Raw genomic sequence first — 17,807 nt, 5'->3', positions numbered from 1 at the left:
CAGAACACATGGCCTCATATTTCCTAATAGCTCGCGGTGCAGACTGTGCTAGTTAAACTAACGTGGGGATTCACTTTTCGACATCACAAACACCAAGTTTCTCACTGTTCTTTTGTTTAATTAAAGTGTATTGTCTCGAACGACTTCAAGCTGAACTTAAAACTCAGATACAGGTGAACTACAAAGAAAGAACCGCAGATTCCCTGGTGTAATTGATGTTGTTGATAGTTCGGTATGCAGAAAGAGAGTTTTTTTTTGTTTTTGTTTTTTTATGAGGCACGGGTGAATTAAAGGAGAGACATATGGGCCGGTTCATATTTCTCTTCAGTTTTTTCGATTGTAAAAATGAGACTGGGCAAGAGACCCAGCACGCATAACACATTCTTGAAACATCACGGCTAGCTGGGTTTAATGAACAGAGTCTTAAATGCCTGAAAACAAAACACAACATCCCCAAGCACGCAACTATTTTCCTATGAAAACTAACAGTGATTTTAAGAGACATTTAGACAGGTCGCTGAACTTCAGAGATTTAAATGATGACAAAAACATATGTAATTGTTTTACCGAGATGATTGTTTCCGCAAAGTAATGAGGAAAAAATACAATGACATACTGTGCATGAAATGAAAAATAACATCTATATTAGCTAACAGAATTAAATGTAATCTAATCAGATTGAGAAGTGGTCCGTGGAGCAAGTAGAACGTGATAACTGATGGAATGAGAGATGGAGATGTGCCTGTGGATTTATATTTAACCTCCTAAATAAAAAACACACGCTTCAGCTCTGTAAATAGCAGCCATGTGGTCAGGTTTTGTAAGGTTTTCATGCATAAGATCAAGCGATCAACATGTCTCCTCTCCAAGAAACACAGAGCAGAGTCTGGAAGGAGGCCGCACAGAACACTGCTCAGATCAACGTAGTGCATCCTCTTCTGCCTGTTTTACTCAGTCCCCTTTGGCTACACTCTGTGAAACTCCACTTGATCTTAACTTCATCCAGCAATGTGTGATTTTTCCCATCTGTGGCGCACAATGGAATACCAAAACTGGACAACACAACATCAAATAATGTTTTGAACCCTACTAGCAACATTTCAAGCCCAGGAACGATAAACAAAGCTGGAATTGTTGCAGTCGAGAGCTGCTTCTTCACTCCACAGTGGGTTTAAAAAGTGATGCAGGATGTCAGTGACTGGGAGAGAGGAGCTCAGACAATTATGAAAGACAAAGGGCAATAGAAGCTTCAGGAATGTGAAACAGGAACAGATGCAATTAGCCAGATTGGATGTTTTATAAGGATCAAAAAACCCAAGTGACCTTGTGCATCCAAATTCTTGCTCTATCTCAGTCTCCAATTCTCCAGATGGACCGCTTCATAAAGACAATGCTCACTGCCAAAATTCCCCAGGAGTTTACAGGGAAGAAAAAGAGGAGAGACAAAAGAAGCTGAAGTCCTGAGGGGGAGGGGAATGCCATCCGTGTACGTATGTTTGCATATTTCTTTTGTTACAGGTCCACCAAACTTACACCTCCAAATATACATCACCATTCAAAAGTCTAAATTCTAAATTAAGTTTTGTATTGTAAAAATCTTGATAACACTATAAGCGGACCACAGAGAACAGTACAAAATAATAAAAAGGCAGTTCATGACCCGTTTAAGCAGTTTTTAACATCAATAAAAACACGACATGTTTCTTCAGCACCAAATCAGCATATTAGAATGATTTCTGAAAAATCACAAAATCACAGACTGGAGTAATGGCTGCTGAAAATATAAAATATATTACAATAAAAACAGTTATATTAAGTTGTAATATTTCACGATATTACTGTTTTTATTGATCAAACAAAGGCAGCCTTGATGAGAGACTTTCAATAATATTTTTTAAAAAATCGTACAATCTCTGTGTTTAATAAAACCTTCACTTTTTGGCCGCTTGAGTTCACAAGGCCGAGGACCAAAATTCTTACATTGCCCACATATTCGCTCCTGGTTGCCAGCAGATGTTCCCATTTACATTTACTCTCAAATCACCAGAATAAATCATTCTAATCAGAGTAAGTGATGATGAATGTTGTTTTCTTGTCTGAGAATCAACCATTTTCTGAGAAAAATACAAAACTCAAACTCTCACTCCAAGGAATTCACCAGCCTTCAAAGTTGCAATGTGTCATAAAATACTGATAATTTTCCTAGTTGTACACCTCAAAGCCCTAAGTTACGACTTCAATCACGAGCAAGGGGGGTCGTTGCAGGCGGGCATGAATTGCGGTGTGTGCCCTCCAAAGGATCTGGAAGACTGTGAAGCATGTGAGCACACTGTGTAAACACAGTGCAATGAATTTCAGATGTGTGCCAGTTGCCCTCTCTGTTCAGTTCAGCCTTCACACTCGTGCTCATTCTCTAGTATGGCGAATTACCACACATTGGTAAACAACAAAAGCATGGTGCATATGGAAAGTCTTTCATTCCTTAACACTGCTGCAAAGGGCTTGGATGATTTCTATTGTATAGAAGCACTTCTTTTTAGCAGTGTTGAAAACAGTTAACACTTTAAATTAACACTGCTTCATATTTTTGTGAAAACGGTTGATACTTCTAGATTCTTCTAGAAAGTTCAAAAGAACAGCATTTACTTAAAATAGAAATCTTTTGTAACATTTTAATTTAAATGTCTTTACTGTCGCTTTTGATCAATTAAATGCATCCTTGTTTAATAAAAGCATTCATTCCTTTTAAAAATATATCTTACTGACCCCAAACTTTTTGAACAGTAGTGTCTGAAGTCACAATTGTACAGGCACAATTACAAGTAAATACATAATTGTGAAAATAATATAAAGTTGCAATTACGAGAAATCTTCGCAATTGTGAGATATAAAAATAATAATTACTAGAAATAAAGGAGCAGTAATTTTGAGGTATAAAAGCACATTGTGAGATATAAAGACACAATTATGTGGAAATAAACTGAGATATAGTTAAAATGACCTTTTTTTCTTTTTCTTTTTTTAACTCTGAGGCAAAAACAATTTTATCTTATAAATGAGTGTTTGCAGATATCAAATCAGTGAGAACAGCATAGAGACGTGCACTAACCTGTTCATGGTACTCGATGCCCATGCTGAGTGTGTTAATGAGAATGGCGATCATTATTCCTCGTCCAAAGTACTTGCTATCCACAATCTTACGGAATGTGTCGCACACCAGCCTCCAGAAATGGACCACCTTTGCTGCCCGAGCTCCTAATGCAAACAGCCTCTTCTTCCTGTTGGGATCTCTGCTGTCCCGATAATGGGCATCCTGTGTGAACTCATACACGCCCTCACTGTCAGAGTCTGCCATCTCATTCCCATCCACTCCCTCAGAGTCGTTGGCCATCGCTTTGGCGCAATACGGACAGGTCTCAGGGTCAAAGGTCAAAGTTGTGTCTAAGTTTGTGCCACTGCAATTCATGAGCGCATCCTTAAAGATGATCTTGCCTGAAATGTATAAGAAAAAGCACATGATGCATAGACAAATGTCTATTTCTGTCTCTTTTTTAAATTTGTTTTCCAATATTAAGCTACTATGTCGAAGTAAATGAAATTTTACAAAAGCAAAACTTATTTTATTATAGTGTACAGTTCGCACAGTATGTATAAATAAAATAAATATAATAAAATAATTCTTTATCTATCTATAAAATTTTTATTTTTAAAAACTACCATTTTAATTGTAAGGTGTACTGTAATAGTAAGTATGAGTAAGTAACAATGTGTGTTTGTAAAGTTTTTTTTCAGTTGAAAAGTTTTTCCATTTTTAAAGTAAATTTCAATTATTTGAATAAAAAAATGCTTTAATCTATTTTAATATTTTAAGAATGTAATACATTTATTCATTTGTTATGACATTTTTTTTTTTAAATTATGAAAAAAAATCTAATATCTTTTGTAACATTTTAATTTAAATGTCTTTACTGTCGCTTTTGATCAATTAAATGCATCCTTGTTTAATAAAAGCATTCATTCCTTTTAAAAATATATCTTACTGACCCCAAACTTTTTGAACAGTAGTGTCTGAAGTCACAATTGTACAGGCACAATTACAAGTAAATACATAATTGTGAAAATAATATAAAGTTGCAATTACGAGAAATCTTCGCAATTGTGAGATATAAAAATAATAATTACTAGAAATAAAGGAGCAGTAATTTTGAGGTATAAAAGCACATTGTGAGATATAAAGACACAAGTATGTGGAAATAAACTGAGATATAGTTAAAATGACCTTTTTTTCTTTTTCTTTTTTAACTCTGAGGCAAAAACAATTTTATCTTATAAATGAGTGTTTGCAGATATCAAATCAGTGAGAACAGCATAGAGACGTGCACTAACCTGTTCATGGTACTCGATGCCCATGCTGAGTGTGTTAATGAGAATGGCGATCATTATTCCTCGTCCAAAGTACTTGCTATCCACAATCTTACGGAATGTGTCGCACACCAGCCTCCAGAAATGGACCACCTTTGCTGCCCGAGCTCCTAATGCAAACAGCCTCTTCTTCCTGTTGGGATCTCTGCTGTCCCGATAATGGGCATCCTGTGTGAACTCATACACGCCCTCACTGTCAGAGTCTGCCGTCTCATTCCCATCCACTCCCTCAGAGTCGTTGGCCATCGCTTTGGCGCAATACGGACAGGTCTCAGGGTCAAAGGTCAAAGTTGTGTCTAAGTTTGTGCCACTGCAATTCATGAGCGCATCCTTAAAGATGATCTTGCCTGAAATGTATAAGAAAAAGCACATGATGCATAGACAAATGTCTATTTCTGTCTCTTTTTTAAATTTGTTTTCCAATATTAAGCTACTATGTCGAAGTAAATGAAATTTTACAAAAGCAAAACTTATTTTATTATAGTGTACAGTTCGCACAGTATGTATAAATAAAATAAATATAATAAAATAATTCTTTATCTATCTATAAAATTTTTATTTTTAAAAACTACCATTTTAATTGTAAGGTGTACTGTAATAGTAAGTATGAGTAAGTAACAATGTGTGTTTGTAAAGTTTTTTTTCAGTTGAAAAGTTTTTCCATTTTTAAAGTAAATTTCAATTATTTGAATAAAAAAATGCTTTAATCTATTTTAATATTTTAAGAATGTAATACATTTATTCATTTGTTATGACATTTTTTTTTTTAAATTATGAAAAAAAATCTAATTATTTCACTTTATTAGTATATAAGTCTCTATCTAAATTATCGAATCGATATTTCAGGGTTGAATTTCTAGCAAAAGCAACTATAATACATTGTGTAACCGTGATGGTATGAACAAAACACAACATAAAAATATATAAAATTACTAATTTTGTTTATACTGCCCAGCCCTACTCTCAACTCTTGTGCTTCACACATCCAGCTGTTGAATTTCATGAATTTTTGAATTTCAGCTCAAGTAACTAATTCAAAATCCATTTACCAGGAGGACCTTGTGTCTCCACCAGGCACTGTGAGGTGTTGATGGGAGTTGGGGGGATGTTTAAGTTGGTAAGGACACTAGCAGTGCAACTGCCTCCTCCTGGCTCCAGGATTCTCTGTCTGAGCTGCTCTAAGGCCAGAGATGACTGTAACGTAGGGTAGTTCTTATGTACTGGAGCCGCAAATGGCACTGAGTTCCTCTTGTATGCCTGAAACACCATGGGAGAAGGTGAGGGGCTGCAGCGCAGAGGCTCAAGGTGACCCGCAGTCTGATAAACACTATGCACTGATTCTGCACCACTGGGGCCCAGAGACCCACAAAAGGGCTCCTGCTGAGGGACAATGACAGGTAGCATGAGATGCCCAGAGTTGTTGACATTGGCACTTTGGGAACTCTGGTTGTCCCCCTCTCTGCCCCCGTCGGTTCGGACACTCCCATTGCCCAGATGGTAGTGATGGTGGAGATGATGATGATGGTGCATGACGGGACGGATGGATCCCTGGCGCTGCTTCTGATGCCGTCTTTTCGTGGCCGGTGGTTCCAGTGGCGGAGAAGCACAGATCCGCAGGCCTGCACGGCGCCCGGCGGCCCGGATGAGGTGGCCGATTTGCCTGGTGCCTTTGCGGATGATGTGAACTAGGTACTTGAGGAGCTCGTCGTAGCAGCTTCCTGGCTCAGAGAAGCTATTTAGGGTGCTGGCATTGGACCTGGAGCGCACTCTCTGCTCCTTCATAAGCTGACTCTCCCGTTGCTTGGTCTCAGAGAACTGTGTCGCTATGACAACTAGGCAAAGGTTGATCATGAAGAATGAGCCCACCTGAAAAACAGTGGAGGGAGTGGAGTAGACCATGAACAGAGAGAGCTTCACTGCTCATTAACAACATTGTTACTGTAACAACAAGAAAAGATGGCATGATAAAAATAGCAAGCATACAATCGATGGTTATTTTCTGTACTAATAGGATTTGAAATTAACAGATTGGAAGTTCAGAACAATGCCACATTTAAAGGGAAAGTTCGGTCATTATTTACTCACCATCACATCATTCCAAACCTGTATGACTTAACTTTCTTCTGTGTAACACAAAAGAAAATATTTTGAGAAATGTTTTTTTTTTTTTGTACATACAATGAAAGTCGAACAGTTTTTTATTAACAATATTCTTCAAAATATCTTCTTGTGTGTTCCACAGAAGAAAGTCATACAGGTTTCGAAAGACATGACATTGAGTAAATCAAGTCAACTTAAAGGGTTAGTTCACCCAAAAATTTAAATTAGCCCATGAATTACTCACCCTCAAGGCATCCTAGATGTATATGACTTTCTTCTTTCAGACGAATCCAATCGGAGTTATATTAAAAATTGTCTTTGATCTTCCAAGCTGTTTAATGGCAGTCATGTATTGCAGTGCATCAGTCCAAAAGAAGTGAAATAAAGTGCATCCATTCATAATAAAAAGTGTCTCACACGGCTCCGGGGGTGAACAAAGGCCTCCTGTAGCGAATCGATGCGTTTTTGTAAGAAAAATATCTATATTTAAAACGTAATAATCACTTTAAAGGGGTCCTATTATGCTTTTTCAACTTTAGTTAGTCTGTAATCTTGCTGTTTGAGCATAAAAAAATTCTGCAAAGTTACAAAGCTCAAAGTCCACTTCAAAAAGATTGATTTTATTTAACAGAAATCACTTTTCAAAAACGACTCGTTTGGACTACAATGCATATTTTCCGGGATGTGTGATATCACAAATATCGACGAATGGGACAAGAAATGGTTAAGCTGCACTAGAGAAGGCAACGAGTGTTATCACTATGTCGGAGACACGCTAGCTTTCCCAAGGCAGACGACCTTAGAGTGGTTACAATCATCCGGGTTTAAATCGTGCTCAAATTGATTTGATTTTGATTTACACTGAAGCTCGCAGGCGGCTATGGTAAGGTGCGTGACATTTCCGACCAGGCGCCGAGTAGTGCCAATCACAACACACACTGGCCCAGCTAACCAATCACAGCACATTTCGTATTTCAGAAGGCAGGCCTTCATTTGATACAGGAACTATTCGAGCCGTTCATGCCAGACTGGGGAGAGAGGTGTTGTAATAATGTAAAATATTTGAAAAATGTGTTTTTCGAACAACCTAGTATGCGAGCCTGTTCTAGTACACCCCAAAACAAAATCAAGACTTTGTAAAAGAGCATAATGGGACCCCCTTTAATCTAATTTGCGCCAACAGTTGTACAAGAAAGCAGCTCCGGGAGGATGACATAAGATGTCGGCGTTGCGCAACCAACGTTTGTTAACAGGAGCAAATTAAGCAAAATTTCCTTACTTTAGCAAAGGAAAACCAGTCTCCTCTTGGCTTATATCGAAATCCTCTAACATTCTTCTTTACAAATCCTCACTTTGTACTTCTAATAAGTGACCGTTGTTTTGTTTTGATCTCTCCCCTGCGCTTCCGCGTTCGTCACTTTTGAGCGGCGCATGCGTAAAGCCGACCTCCATACGTCATCCGCCCGGAACTGCTTCCGTGTACAACTGTTGGCGTTAAGTTTTATTTAACTTCTTTTGGACTGATGCATGCAACACCCGCAGGCGGCTATGGTAAGGTGCGTGACATTTCCGACCAGGCGCCGAGTAGTGCCAATCACAACACACACTGGCCCAGCTAACCAATCACAGCACATTTCGTATTTCAGAAGGCAGGCCTTCATTTGATACAGGAACTATTCGAGCCGTTCATGCCAGACTGGGGAGAGAGGTGTTGTAATAATGTAAAATATTTGAAAAATGTGTTTTTCGAACAACCTAGTATGCGAGCCTGTTCTAGTACACCCCAAAACAAAATCAAGACTTTGTAAAAGAGCATAATGGGACCCCCTTTAATCTAATTTGCGCCAACAGTTGTACAAGAAAGCAGCTCCGGGAGGATGACATAAGATGTCGGCGTTGCGCAACCAACGTTTGTTAACAGGAGCAAATTAAGCAAAATTTCCTTACTTTAGCAAAGGAAAACCAGTCTCCTCTTGGCTTATATCGAAATCCTCTAACATTCTTCTTTACAAACCCTCGATTTGTACTTCTAATTCGTGACCATTGTTTTGATCTCTCCTCTGCGCTTCCGCATTTGTCCCTTCTGAGCGGCGCATGCGCAACGCCGACCTCATGCGTCATCTGCCCGGAACTGCTTCCAGTGTACAACTGTTGGCGCAAGCTAGATTAAAGTGATTATTACGTTTTGGATATGGATATTTTTCTTACAAAAACGCATCGATTCACTACAGGAGGTCTTTGTTCACCCCCCGGAGCCGTGTGAGACACTTTTTTAAAAATGGATGGGCGCTTTTTATTTAACTTCTTTTTGGACTGATGCATGCAACACCCGCTGAGTGGCATTAAACATCTTGAAAGATCAAAGACAATTTTTAATATAACTCCGATTGGATTCGTCTGAAAGAAGAAAGTCATATACACCTAGGATGGCTCTGGGGTGAGTAAAACACAGCCTAATTTTCATTTTTGGGTCACACACTGGCCCAGCTAACCAATCACAGCACATTTCGTATTTCAGAAGGCAGGCCTTCATTTGATACAGGAACTATTCGAGCCGTTCATGCCAGACTGGGGAGAGAGGTGTGGTAATAATGTAAAATATTTGAAACATGAGTTTTTCGAACAACCTAGTATGCGAGCCTGTTCTAGTACACCCCAAAACAAAATCAAGACTTTGTAAAAGAGCATAATGGGACCCCCTTTAATCTAATTTGCGCCAACAGTTGTACAAGAAAGCAGCTCCGGGAGGATGACATAAGATGTCGGCGTTGCGCAACCAACGTTTGTTAACAGGAGCAAATTAAGCAAAATTTCCTTACTTTAGCAAAGGAAAACCAGTCTCCTCTTGGCTTATATCGAAATCCTCTAACATTCTTCTTTACAAACCCTCGATTTGTACTTCTAATTCGTGACCATTGTTTTGATCTCTCCTCTGCGCTTCCGCATTTGTCCCTTCTGAGCGGCGCATGCGCAACGCCGACCTCATGCGTCATCTGCCCGGAACTGCTTCCAGTGTACAACTGTTGGCGCAAGCTAGATTAAAGTGATTATTACGTTTTGGATATGGATATTTTTCTTACAAAAACGCATCGATTCACTACAGGAGGTCTTTGTTCACCCCCCAGAGTCATGTGAGATACTTTATATTATGAATGGATGCGCTTTATTTAACTTCTTTCGGACTGAAGCACTGCAACACCCGCTGAGTGCCATTAAACCGCTTGGAAAATCAAAGACAATTTTTTATATAACTCCAATTGGATTAGTCTGAAAGAAGAAAGTCATATACACCTAGGATGCCTTGAGGGTGAGTACTTCATGGGCTAATTTTCATTTTTGAGTCAACTAACCCTTTAAGTCAAATTTACTTGTATAGTGATTTTCACAATAGACATTGTTTCGAAGCAGCTTTACAGAAAGTCATGATGTCGATGTTTATAATATTTTAATATCTTCATGATTTATAGTCAAATTTAGCAGATTAGAGCTGGGTATAATAATATACAGTAGCTTACATTTTCGACGATATAAGCAATCAAGCCTTTGAGACATGCTGTAAATACACATGCTTATACAACTTTATATAAAGAGCTGGGTGATAATATAGTTATATTCTGCAACGAAAATAAAAGTCAAGCAGTTGAGATTTGCTATAAAGTATATATCACTTCACATGAGTATAATGTACATATACGGATAAATATGGATATGATATACTGTATATCCAACATTATATATGAATCTGTGTGACAATGAAGTTTACATCTGTCAACTATGACAGAAAATTATGACAGAATTTAGATTTTTGGCTGAACTATCCCTTTAAATACCCCTAAATGCATTTCCTGGACATATTTAAAACATCTTGACAATAATCCATTTCCTAGGCTAAACAAAACATGATTCACAGTATGTTATTGACATTGCAACTGTTTTTTAAAAAACATGGTCATTTCAAAAATATTTAAAATATGATTCTCTTGTCTTTGTCTTGTGAGCTGTCTAAGCCTGTCTGACACATCAGAGCCAGTATAAGGTAGTCTGTCTGGTCGGTGACGGTTCAGGTAATGCTCTCATAAACGTGTCCAGGTCTGCCCAGCTCAGCCCAAAGCCACTCACTATTATCAGGAGGATGAAGTAGATGAAATTGTAGAAGGAGTGAGCATCCATAACAAAGTACATGATGTCCACCCAGCCCTCCAGAGTAATAACCTACAGGAAAGAACAAAAGGAGAGGGATTCAGTGCAGCTTATTTCTCTTATTCACATAAGAGACAGTTTATATAAGGCATTATTTTTATATAAAACTATTTTAGGAAACTCTTGCATTCTAGATAACGACATCAATACAAAGCTTGAAAAAAACATACCGGTACTAATTTCAATACAGTGACAGACATGTAAACTAAAAGCATAAGTAATCTTTGATTATATGCTTCTATGATCAGTTTTTGGTTCTGTACTCAAGCATGCATGATGAGGTAGACAGTACAGATATCGTGTGCTCAAGGACGACACCCTACCCAGCATGCACTCTTCAATCCCTTTGATTAATCTGTCACAGATTAGGGAGAAATGGAGAAAGGCAAAACCGGAAAGGAAAGACATTTTGCTTGCTATTTACAGGGCAATTGGGTGTGCCAGCAGGATGAAGGGCTGTCAGACAGCTAATTCATTTTTAGACACTAAAAATTAAGCGCCTAGCCACAGAATTGATCGGTTACAAAAGGATTAAGTCATCGTGCCATTCTGCAGTTCAGTACATAACAGTCTCCTAAATATGTAATAGAAATGCATTTTGGTGTGTTGTAAGCATATGAAAAGTTCAAGTTTAATTCAATTTGAGATCAAAACCATTAGGCCAATATTGTCAGACACAGAAGAATTAAAACCTTATCACCCTTTTTGTGATAAAAGAACACAGAATAGGAATTAATAGAGCCCGCTGATCCCTGCAATTGTCTCCATGCATGCCAGACTCTAAAAAGGCTAATCCAAAATCCCAGGACAAATGGGCTTTGTTATTTAAACACATTGTCAAGTATTTAAGATATCACTGAATGGGCAGGGAAACTGAGGTAAGCACATTTGGGTTCATGATAGTAATTTTAGTATTAGTTTGGATCAGTTTCATCAGAATTTTGGTGTAAAGTCATATCTTTACAGTAAAATGCACGGATGCACCTAGTAGGGATAACCTATTTTTTATATTTATACATAAATTAACATCATCTTATGGCCAATATTAAAATAATTTTTCTATTTTGTAAATAAATCAATCAATTAAATAAATAAATAAAATTTAAATGCTACAAGTGAATTTAGGCATCACAACATTTCAATCTGCTCCTTCATAAGCTGACTCTCCCGTTGCTTGGTCTCAGAGAACTGTGTCGCTATGACAACTAGGCAAAGGTTGATCATGAAGAATGAGCCCACCTGAAAAACAGTGGAGGGAGTGGAGTAGACCATGAACAGAGAGAGCTTCACTGCTCATTAACAACATTGTTACTGTAACAACAAGAAAAGATGGCATGATAAAAATAGCAAGCATACAATCGATGGTTATTTTCTGTACTAATAGGATTTGAAATTAACAGATTGGAAGTTCAGAACAATGCCACATTTAAAGGGAAAGTTCGGTCATTATTTACTCACCATCACATCATTCCAAACCTGTATGACTTAACTTTCTTCTGTGTAACACAAAAGAAAATATTTTGAGAAATGTTTTTTTTTTTTTGTACATACAATGAAAGTCGAACAGTTTTTTATTAACAATATTCTTCAAAATATCTTCTTGTGTGTTCCACAGAAGAAAGTCATACAGGTTTCGAAAGACATGACATTGAGTAAATCAAGTCAACTTAAAGGGTTAGTTCACCCAAAAATTTAAATTAGCCCATGAATTACTCACCCTCAAGGCATCCTAGATGTATATGACTTTCTTCTTTCAGACGAATCCAATCGGAGTTATATTAAAAATTGTCTTTGATCTTCCAAGCTGTTTAATGGCAGTCATGTATTGCAGTGCATCAGTCCAAAAGAAGTGAAATAAAGTGCATCCATTCATAATAAAAAGTGTCTCACACGGCTCCGGGGGTGAACAAAGGCCTCCTGTAGCGAATCGATGCGTTTTTGTAAGAAAAATATCTATATTTAAAACGTAATAATCACTTTAAAGGGGTCCTATTATGCTTTTTCAACTTTAGTTAGTCTGTAATCTTGCTGTTTGAGCATAAAAAAATTCTGCAAAGTTACAAAGCTCAAAGTCCACTTCAAAAAGATTGATTTTATTTAACAGAAATCACTTTTCAAAAACGACTCGTTTGGACTACAATGCATATTTTCCGGGATGTGTGATATCACAAATATCGACGAATGGGACAAGACCTGGTTAAGCTGCACTAGAGAAGGCAACGAGTGTTATCACTATGTCGGAGACACGCTAGCTTTCCCAAGGCAGACGACCTTAGAGTGGTTACAATCATCCGGGTTTAAATCGTGCTCAAATTGATTTGATTTTGATTTACACTGAAGCTCGCAGGCGGCTATGGTAAGGTGCGTGACATTTCCGACCAGGCGCCGAGTAGTGCCAATCACAACACACACTGGCCCAGCTAACCAATCACAGCACATTTCGTATTTCAGAAGGCAGGCCTTCATTTGATACAGGAACTATTCGAGCCGTTCATGCCAGACTGGGGAGAGAGGTGTGGTAATAATGTAAAATATTTGAAACATGAGTTTTTCGAACAACCTAGTATGCGAGCCTGTTCTAGTACACCCCAAAACAAAATCAAGACTTTGTAAAAGAGCATAATGGGACCCCCTTTAATCTAATTTGCGCCAACAGTTGTACAAGAAAGCAGCTCCGGGAGGATGACATAAGATGTCGGCGTTGCGCAACCAACGTTTGTTAACAGGAGCAAATTAAGCAAAATTTCCTTACTTTAGCAAAGGAAAACCAGTCTCCTCTTGGCTTATATCGAAATCCTCTAACATTCTTCTTTACAAACCCTCGATTTGTACTTCTAATTCGTGACCATTGTTTTGATCTCTCCTCTGCGCTTCCGCATTTGTCCCTTCTGAGCGGCGCTTATGCGCAACGCCGACCTCATGCGTCATCTGCCCGGAACTGCTTCCAGTGTACAACTGTTGGCGCAAGCTAGATTAAAGTGATTATTACGTTTTGGATATGGATATTTTTCTTACAAAAACGCATCGATTCACTACAGGAGGTCTTTGTTCACCCCCCAGAGTCATGTGAGATACTTTATATTATGAATGGATGCGCTTTATTTAACTTCTTTCGGACTGAAGCACTGCAACACCCGCTGAGTGCCATTAAACCGCTTGGAAAATCAAAGACAATTTTTTATATAACTCCAATTGGATTAGTCTGAAAGAAGAAAGTCATATACACCTAGGATGCCTTGAGGGTGAGTACTTCATGGGCTAATTTTCATTTTTGAGTCAACTAACCCTTTAAGTCAAATTTACTTGTATAGTGATTTTCACAATAGACATTGTTTCGAAGCAGCTTTACAGAAAGTCATGATGTCGATGTTTATAATATTTTAATATCTTCATGATTTATAGTCAAATTTAGCAGATTAGAGCTGGGTATAATAATATACAGTAGCTTACATTTTCGACGATATAAGCAATCAAGCCTTTGAGACATGCTGTAAATACACATGCTTATACAACTTTATATAAAGAGCTGGGTGATAATATAGTTATATTCTGCAACGAAAATAAAAGTCAAGCAGTTGAGATTTGCTATAAAGTATATATCACTTCACATGAGTATAATGTACATATACGGATAAATATGGATATGATATACTGTATATCCAACATTATATATGAATCTGTGTGACAATGAAGTTTACATCTGTCAACTATGACAGAAAATTATGACAGAATTTAGATTTTTGGCTGAACTATCCCTTTAAATACCCCTAAATGCATTTCCTGGACATATTTAAAACATCTTGACAATAATCCATTTCCTAGGCTAAACAAAACATGATCATGAGTATGTTATTGTTATTGACATTGCAACTGTTTTTTAAAAAACATGGTCATTTCAAAAATATTTAAAATATGATTCTCTTGTCTTTGTCTTGTGAGCTGTCTAAGCCTGTCTGACACATCAGAGCCAGTATAAGGTAGTCTGTCTGGTCGGTGACGGTTCAGGTAATGCTCTCATAAACGTGTCCAGGTCTGCCCAGCTCAGCCCAAAGCCACTCACTATTATCAGGAGGATGAAGTAGATGAAATTGTAGAAGGAGTGAGCATCCATAACAAAGTACATGATGTCCACCCAGCCCTCCAGAGTAATAACCTACAGGAAAGAACAAAAGGAGAGGGATTCAGTGCAGCTTATTTCTCTTATTCACATAAGAGACAGTTTATATAAGGCATTATTTTTATATAAAACTATTTTAGGAAACTCTTGCATCCTAGATAACGACATCAATACAAAGCTTGAAAAAAACATACCGGTACTAATTTCAATACAGTGACAGACATGTAAACTAAAAGCATAAGTAATCTTTGATTATATGCTTCTATGATCAGTTTTTGGTTCTGTACTCAAGCATGCATGATGAGGTAGACAGTACAGATATCGTGTGCTCAAGGACGACACCCTACCCAGCATGCACTCTTCAATCCCTTTGATTAATCTGTCACAGATTAGGGAGAAATGGAGAAAGGCAAAACCGGAAAGGAAAGACATTTTGCTTGCTATTTACAGGGCAATTGGGTGTGCCAGCAGGATGAAGGGCTGTCAGACAGCTAATTCATTTTTAGACACTAAAAATTAAGCGCCTAGCCACAGAATTGATCGGTTACAAAAGGATTAAGTCATCGTGCCATTCTGCAGTTCAGTACATAACAGTCTCCTAAATATGTAATAGAAATGCATTTTGGTGTGTTGTAAGCATATGAAAAGTTCAAGTTTAATTCAATTTGAGATCAAAACCATTAGGCCAATATTGTCAGACACAGAAGAATTAAAACCTTATCACCCTTTTTGTGATAAAAGAACACAGAATAGGAATTAATAGAGCCCGCTGATCCCTGCAATTGTCTCCATGCATGCCAGACTCTAAAAAGGCTAATCCAAAATCCCAGGACAAATGGGCTTTGTTATTTAAACACATTGTCAAGTATTTAAGATATCACTGAATGGGCAGGGAAACTGAGGTAAGCACATTTGGGTTCATGATAGTAATTTTAGTATTAGTTTGGATCAGTTTCATCAGAATTTTGGTGTAAAGTCATATCTTTACAGTAAAATGCACGGATGCACCTAGTAGGGATAACCTATTTTTTATATATATACATAAATTAACATCATCTTATGGCCAATATTAAAATAATTTTTCTATTTTGTAAATAAATCAATCAATTAAATAAATAAATAACATTTAAATGCTACAAGTGAATTTAGGCATCACAACATTTCAATGTACAGTATGTAAAACCGCATAATTTTTTAGAGTAGTGTTATTAAATTATTAGCATTTTTAAAGATTAAGCGTTAGATGATGAAAGTGGTAATATAAATGTAAAAATATGAGAAATGAGCATGCATAATATATATATATATATATATACCGTTGTTATATAACACGTAGGAATGTAAACTGTCATTCTAAGGCATTGTAAGTATTTTTATAGGTCTTGGTATAAGTCTTCACAGAATCAGCAATAAAAGAAGACATACAACTGACCTGAAAGATGGCAATCCAGGCATAACCAATGTTGTCAAAGTTTATGGCCCCTTTGAAGGGATTGGCCTCTCCGGCAGAGCAGTTGGTGTAATACTTGTTCCAGTTGACGCAGGTGGTGTTGTCTGTGCTATTGTAAGATGCCATGTCCAGCTGGCACTGCCGGCCCTCTTCGTGGAGCGTAGGGATGGAGGTGCACAGACGCACGCCATTCTCCCGTGGTTGAGAACAGATAAATGGGTTTTCATCATCGTTTTCTGTGTGGTAGTAGTTGTGCAGGTCTAGACTGGTAGGCCTGTACAAAGGATAAAATAAGAATTACTTCTTAAAATAGTGAGGCTTTCAAGCTTCAAAAATGGCACAAAAGAATGCAAAAGCACACAAAAGTATCAAACTATAGCCTTCCACTTAATGTGATAATCAGACCAAATTTTCCAGACTGGATCACTGGATCAGGGCAGACTCAGTCAGTAAACTGAACTTGTGAGTGAATCATTCAAACAGGTTATGTGAATGGGGTTAACCTGGTAACTGAAAATATGTACGTCAGAAGATTTGTTAATGAAAAACAAAAAATTCAGTGCATTCCTCACACAAGGCTTATGTATGCTTTAGAAGACTTGGAATGAGTCATATGGACCCCTTTTATGGTTCTTTTATTACTTTTTCTCTCATTTTGCAGCTTGAAAGTCCTATTCCTCATTTGCTGTCACTGAAGTGCAGAGTAGCCAGGATATTTTTCAAAAATTCACCTTTTGTGTGCCAAGAAAGAACGAAAATGTATGCAATGCACAAACACAAAGTTCAGACAACTCATGCAAATGAGTGCAAATCAATTGTGCACTGAGCAATAGCTCAACCAAAGAAGACCTCAGTGCTCTCTGCTCAGCCTTAGCTTCTCCTAGGGTTGGGCAAACACCCATTTAAGCATCAGTCAGGCTGCAGCAAGATCAGCGGTAACTATCTCCAGAAGAAATGCGATTGAGCAAGGCCTAGCTTTAATGGCGTTTGGCTCTGACACTGGATAATTGGGCCGTCTGTCAACACAAATTCACCTCAGAGAGAAAGTGCCATGGCGAATTAGCTGCACAAGTATCTTCAATTACCCATTGGGACAAATCCTAGCCTTCCAAAGAACCCTGTCCCTTGAAATATTTATTTCTTAAAACAGCAATTTAACAGTTTAAGACCGTCTTAATGTTACATAATCACCGCTGCAAGCCAATCTCTGTGAGGCAGTGGATTCCTTCAACTTGCTGTGTTAGCCAGGCCATGAATCCATGGGGTGTACTTCATGCTCTCAAGTGCAATGATAGCTGTGGGGTTTACAGTGATAAATAGTAAACAAAAAGAATTGATTCACGGTTGAAAATTAATTGCAGCAGAAAGAAGAGAATTTATTACACACTTACTGGTTCATTTTTATTATTCATTTCTATAAATACATTTATATATAATGTATATGTATTTATATTATATTTATATATAAAATAAATAAGTAAAAATAAATTTTATATATATATATATATATATATATAT

The 17,807-nt window shown here is 37.6% G+C and overlaps 1 protein-coding gene across 1 annotated transcript in view; it reads right to left on the bottom strand.

Annotated features, from left to right (window-relative positions):
• LOC107564851 (voltage-dependent T-type calcium channel subunit alpha-1G-like) overlaps positions 1 to 17,807 on the bottom strand; it is a 77,063-nt gene that overhangs the window by 28,803 nt on the left and 30,453 nt on the right. The window contains exons 5-10 of the mRNA XM_016250023.1: positions 17,481 to 17,558; positions 16,272 to 16,563; positions 14,783 to 14,875; positions 5,472 to 6,288; positions 4,387 to 4,769; positions 3,110 to 3,487 (exon numbers count right to left, since the gene is read on the bottom strand). Of these exons, the coding sequence (XP_016105509.1) occupies positions 3,110 to 3,487; positions 4,387 to 4,769; positions 5,472 to 6,288; positions 14,783 to 14,875; positions 16,272 to 16,563; positions 17,481 to 17,558 (2,041 nt within the window). The remainder of the gene's footprint in view (positions 1 to 3,109; positions 3,488 to 4,386; positions 4,770 to 5,471; positions 6,289 to 14,782; positions 14,876 to 16,271; positions 16,564 to 17,480; positions 17,559 to 17,807) is intronic.

This window comes from Sinocyclocheilus grahami, unplaced genomic scaffold (genome assembly GCF_001515645.1).
Source record: "Sinocyclocheilus grahami isolate Dianchi unplaced genomic scaffold, SAMN03320097.WGS_v1.1 scaffold966.1, whole genome shotgun sequence".
Classification (NCBI taxonomy): Eukaryota; Metazoa; Chordata; class Actinopteri; order Cypriniformes; family Cyprinidae; genus Sinocyclocheilus; species Sinocyclocheilus grahami.
The sequence above is the reverse complement of the archived record's forward strand: the minus strand, read 5'-3'. Positions and strand labels throughout refer to the sequence as shown.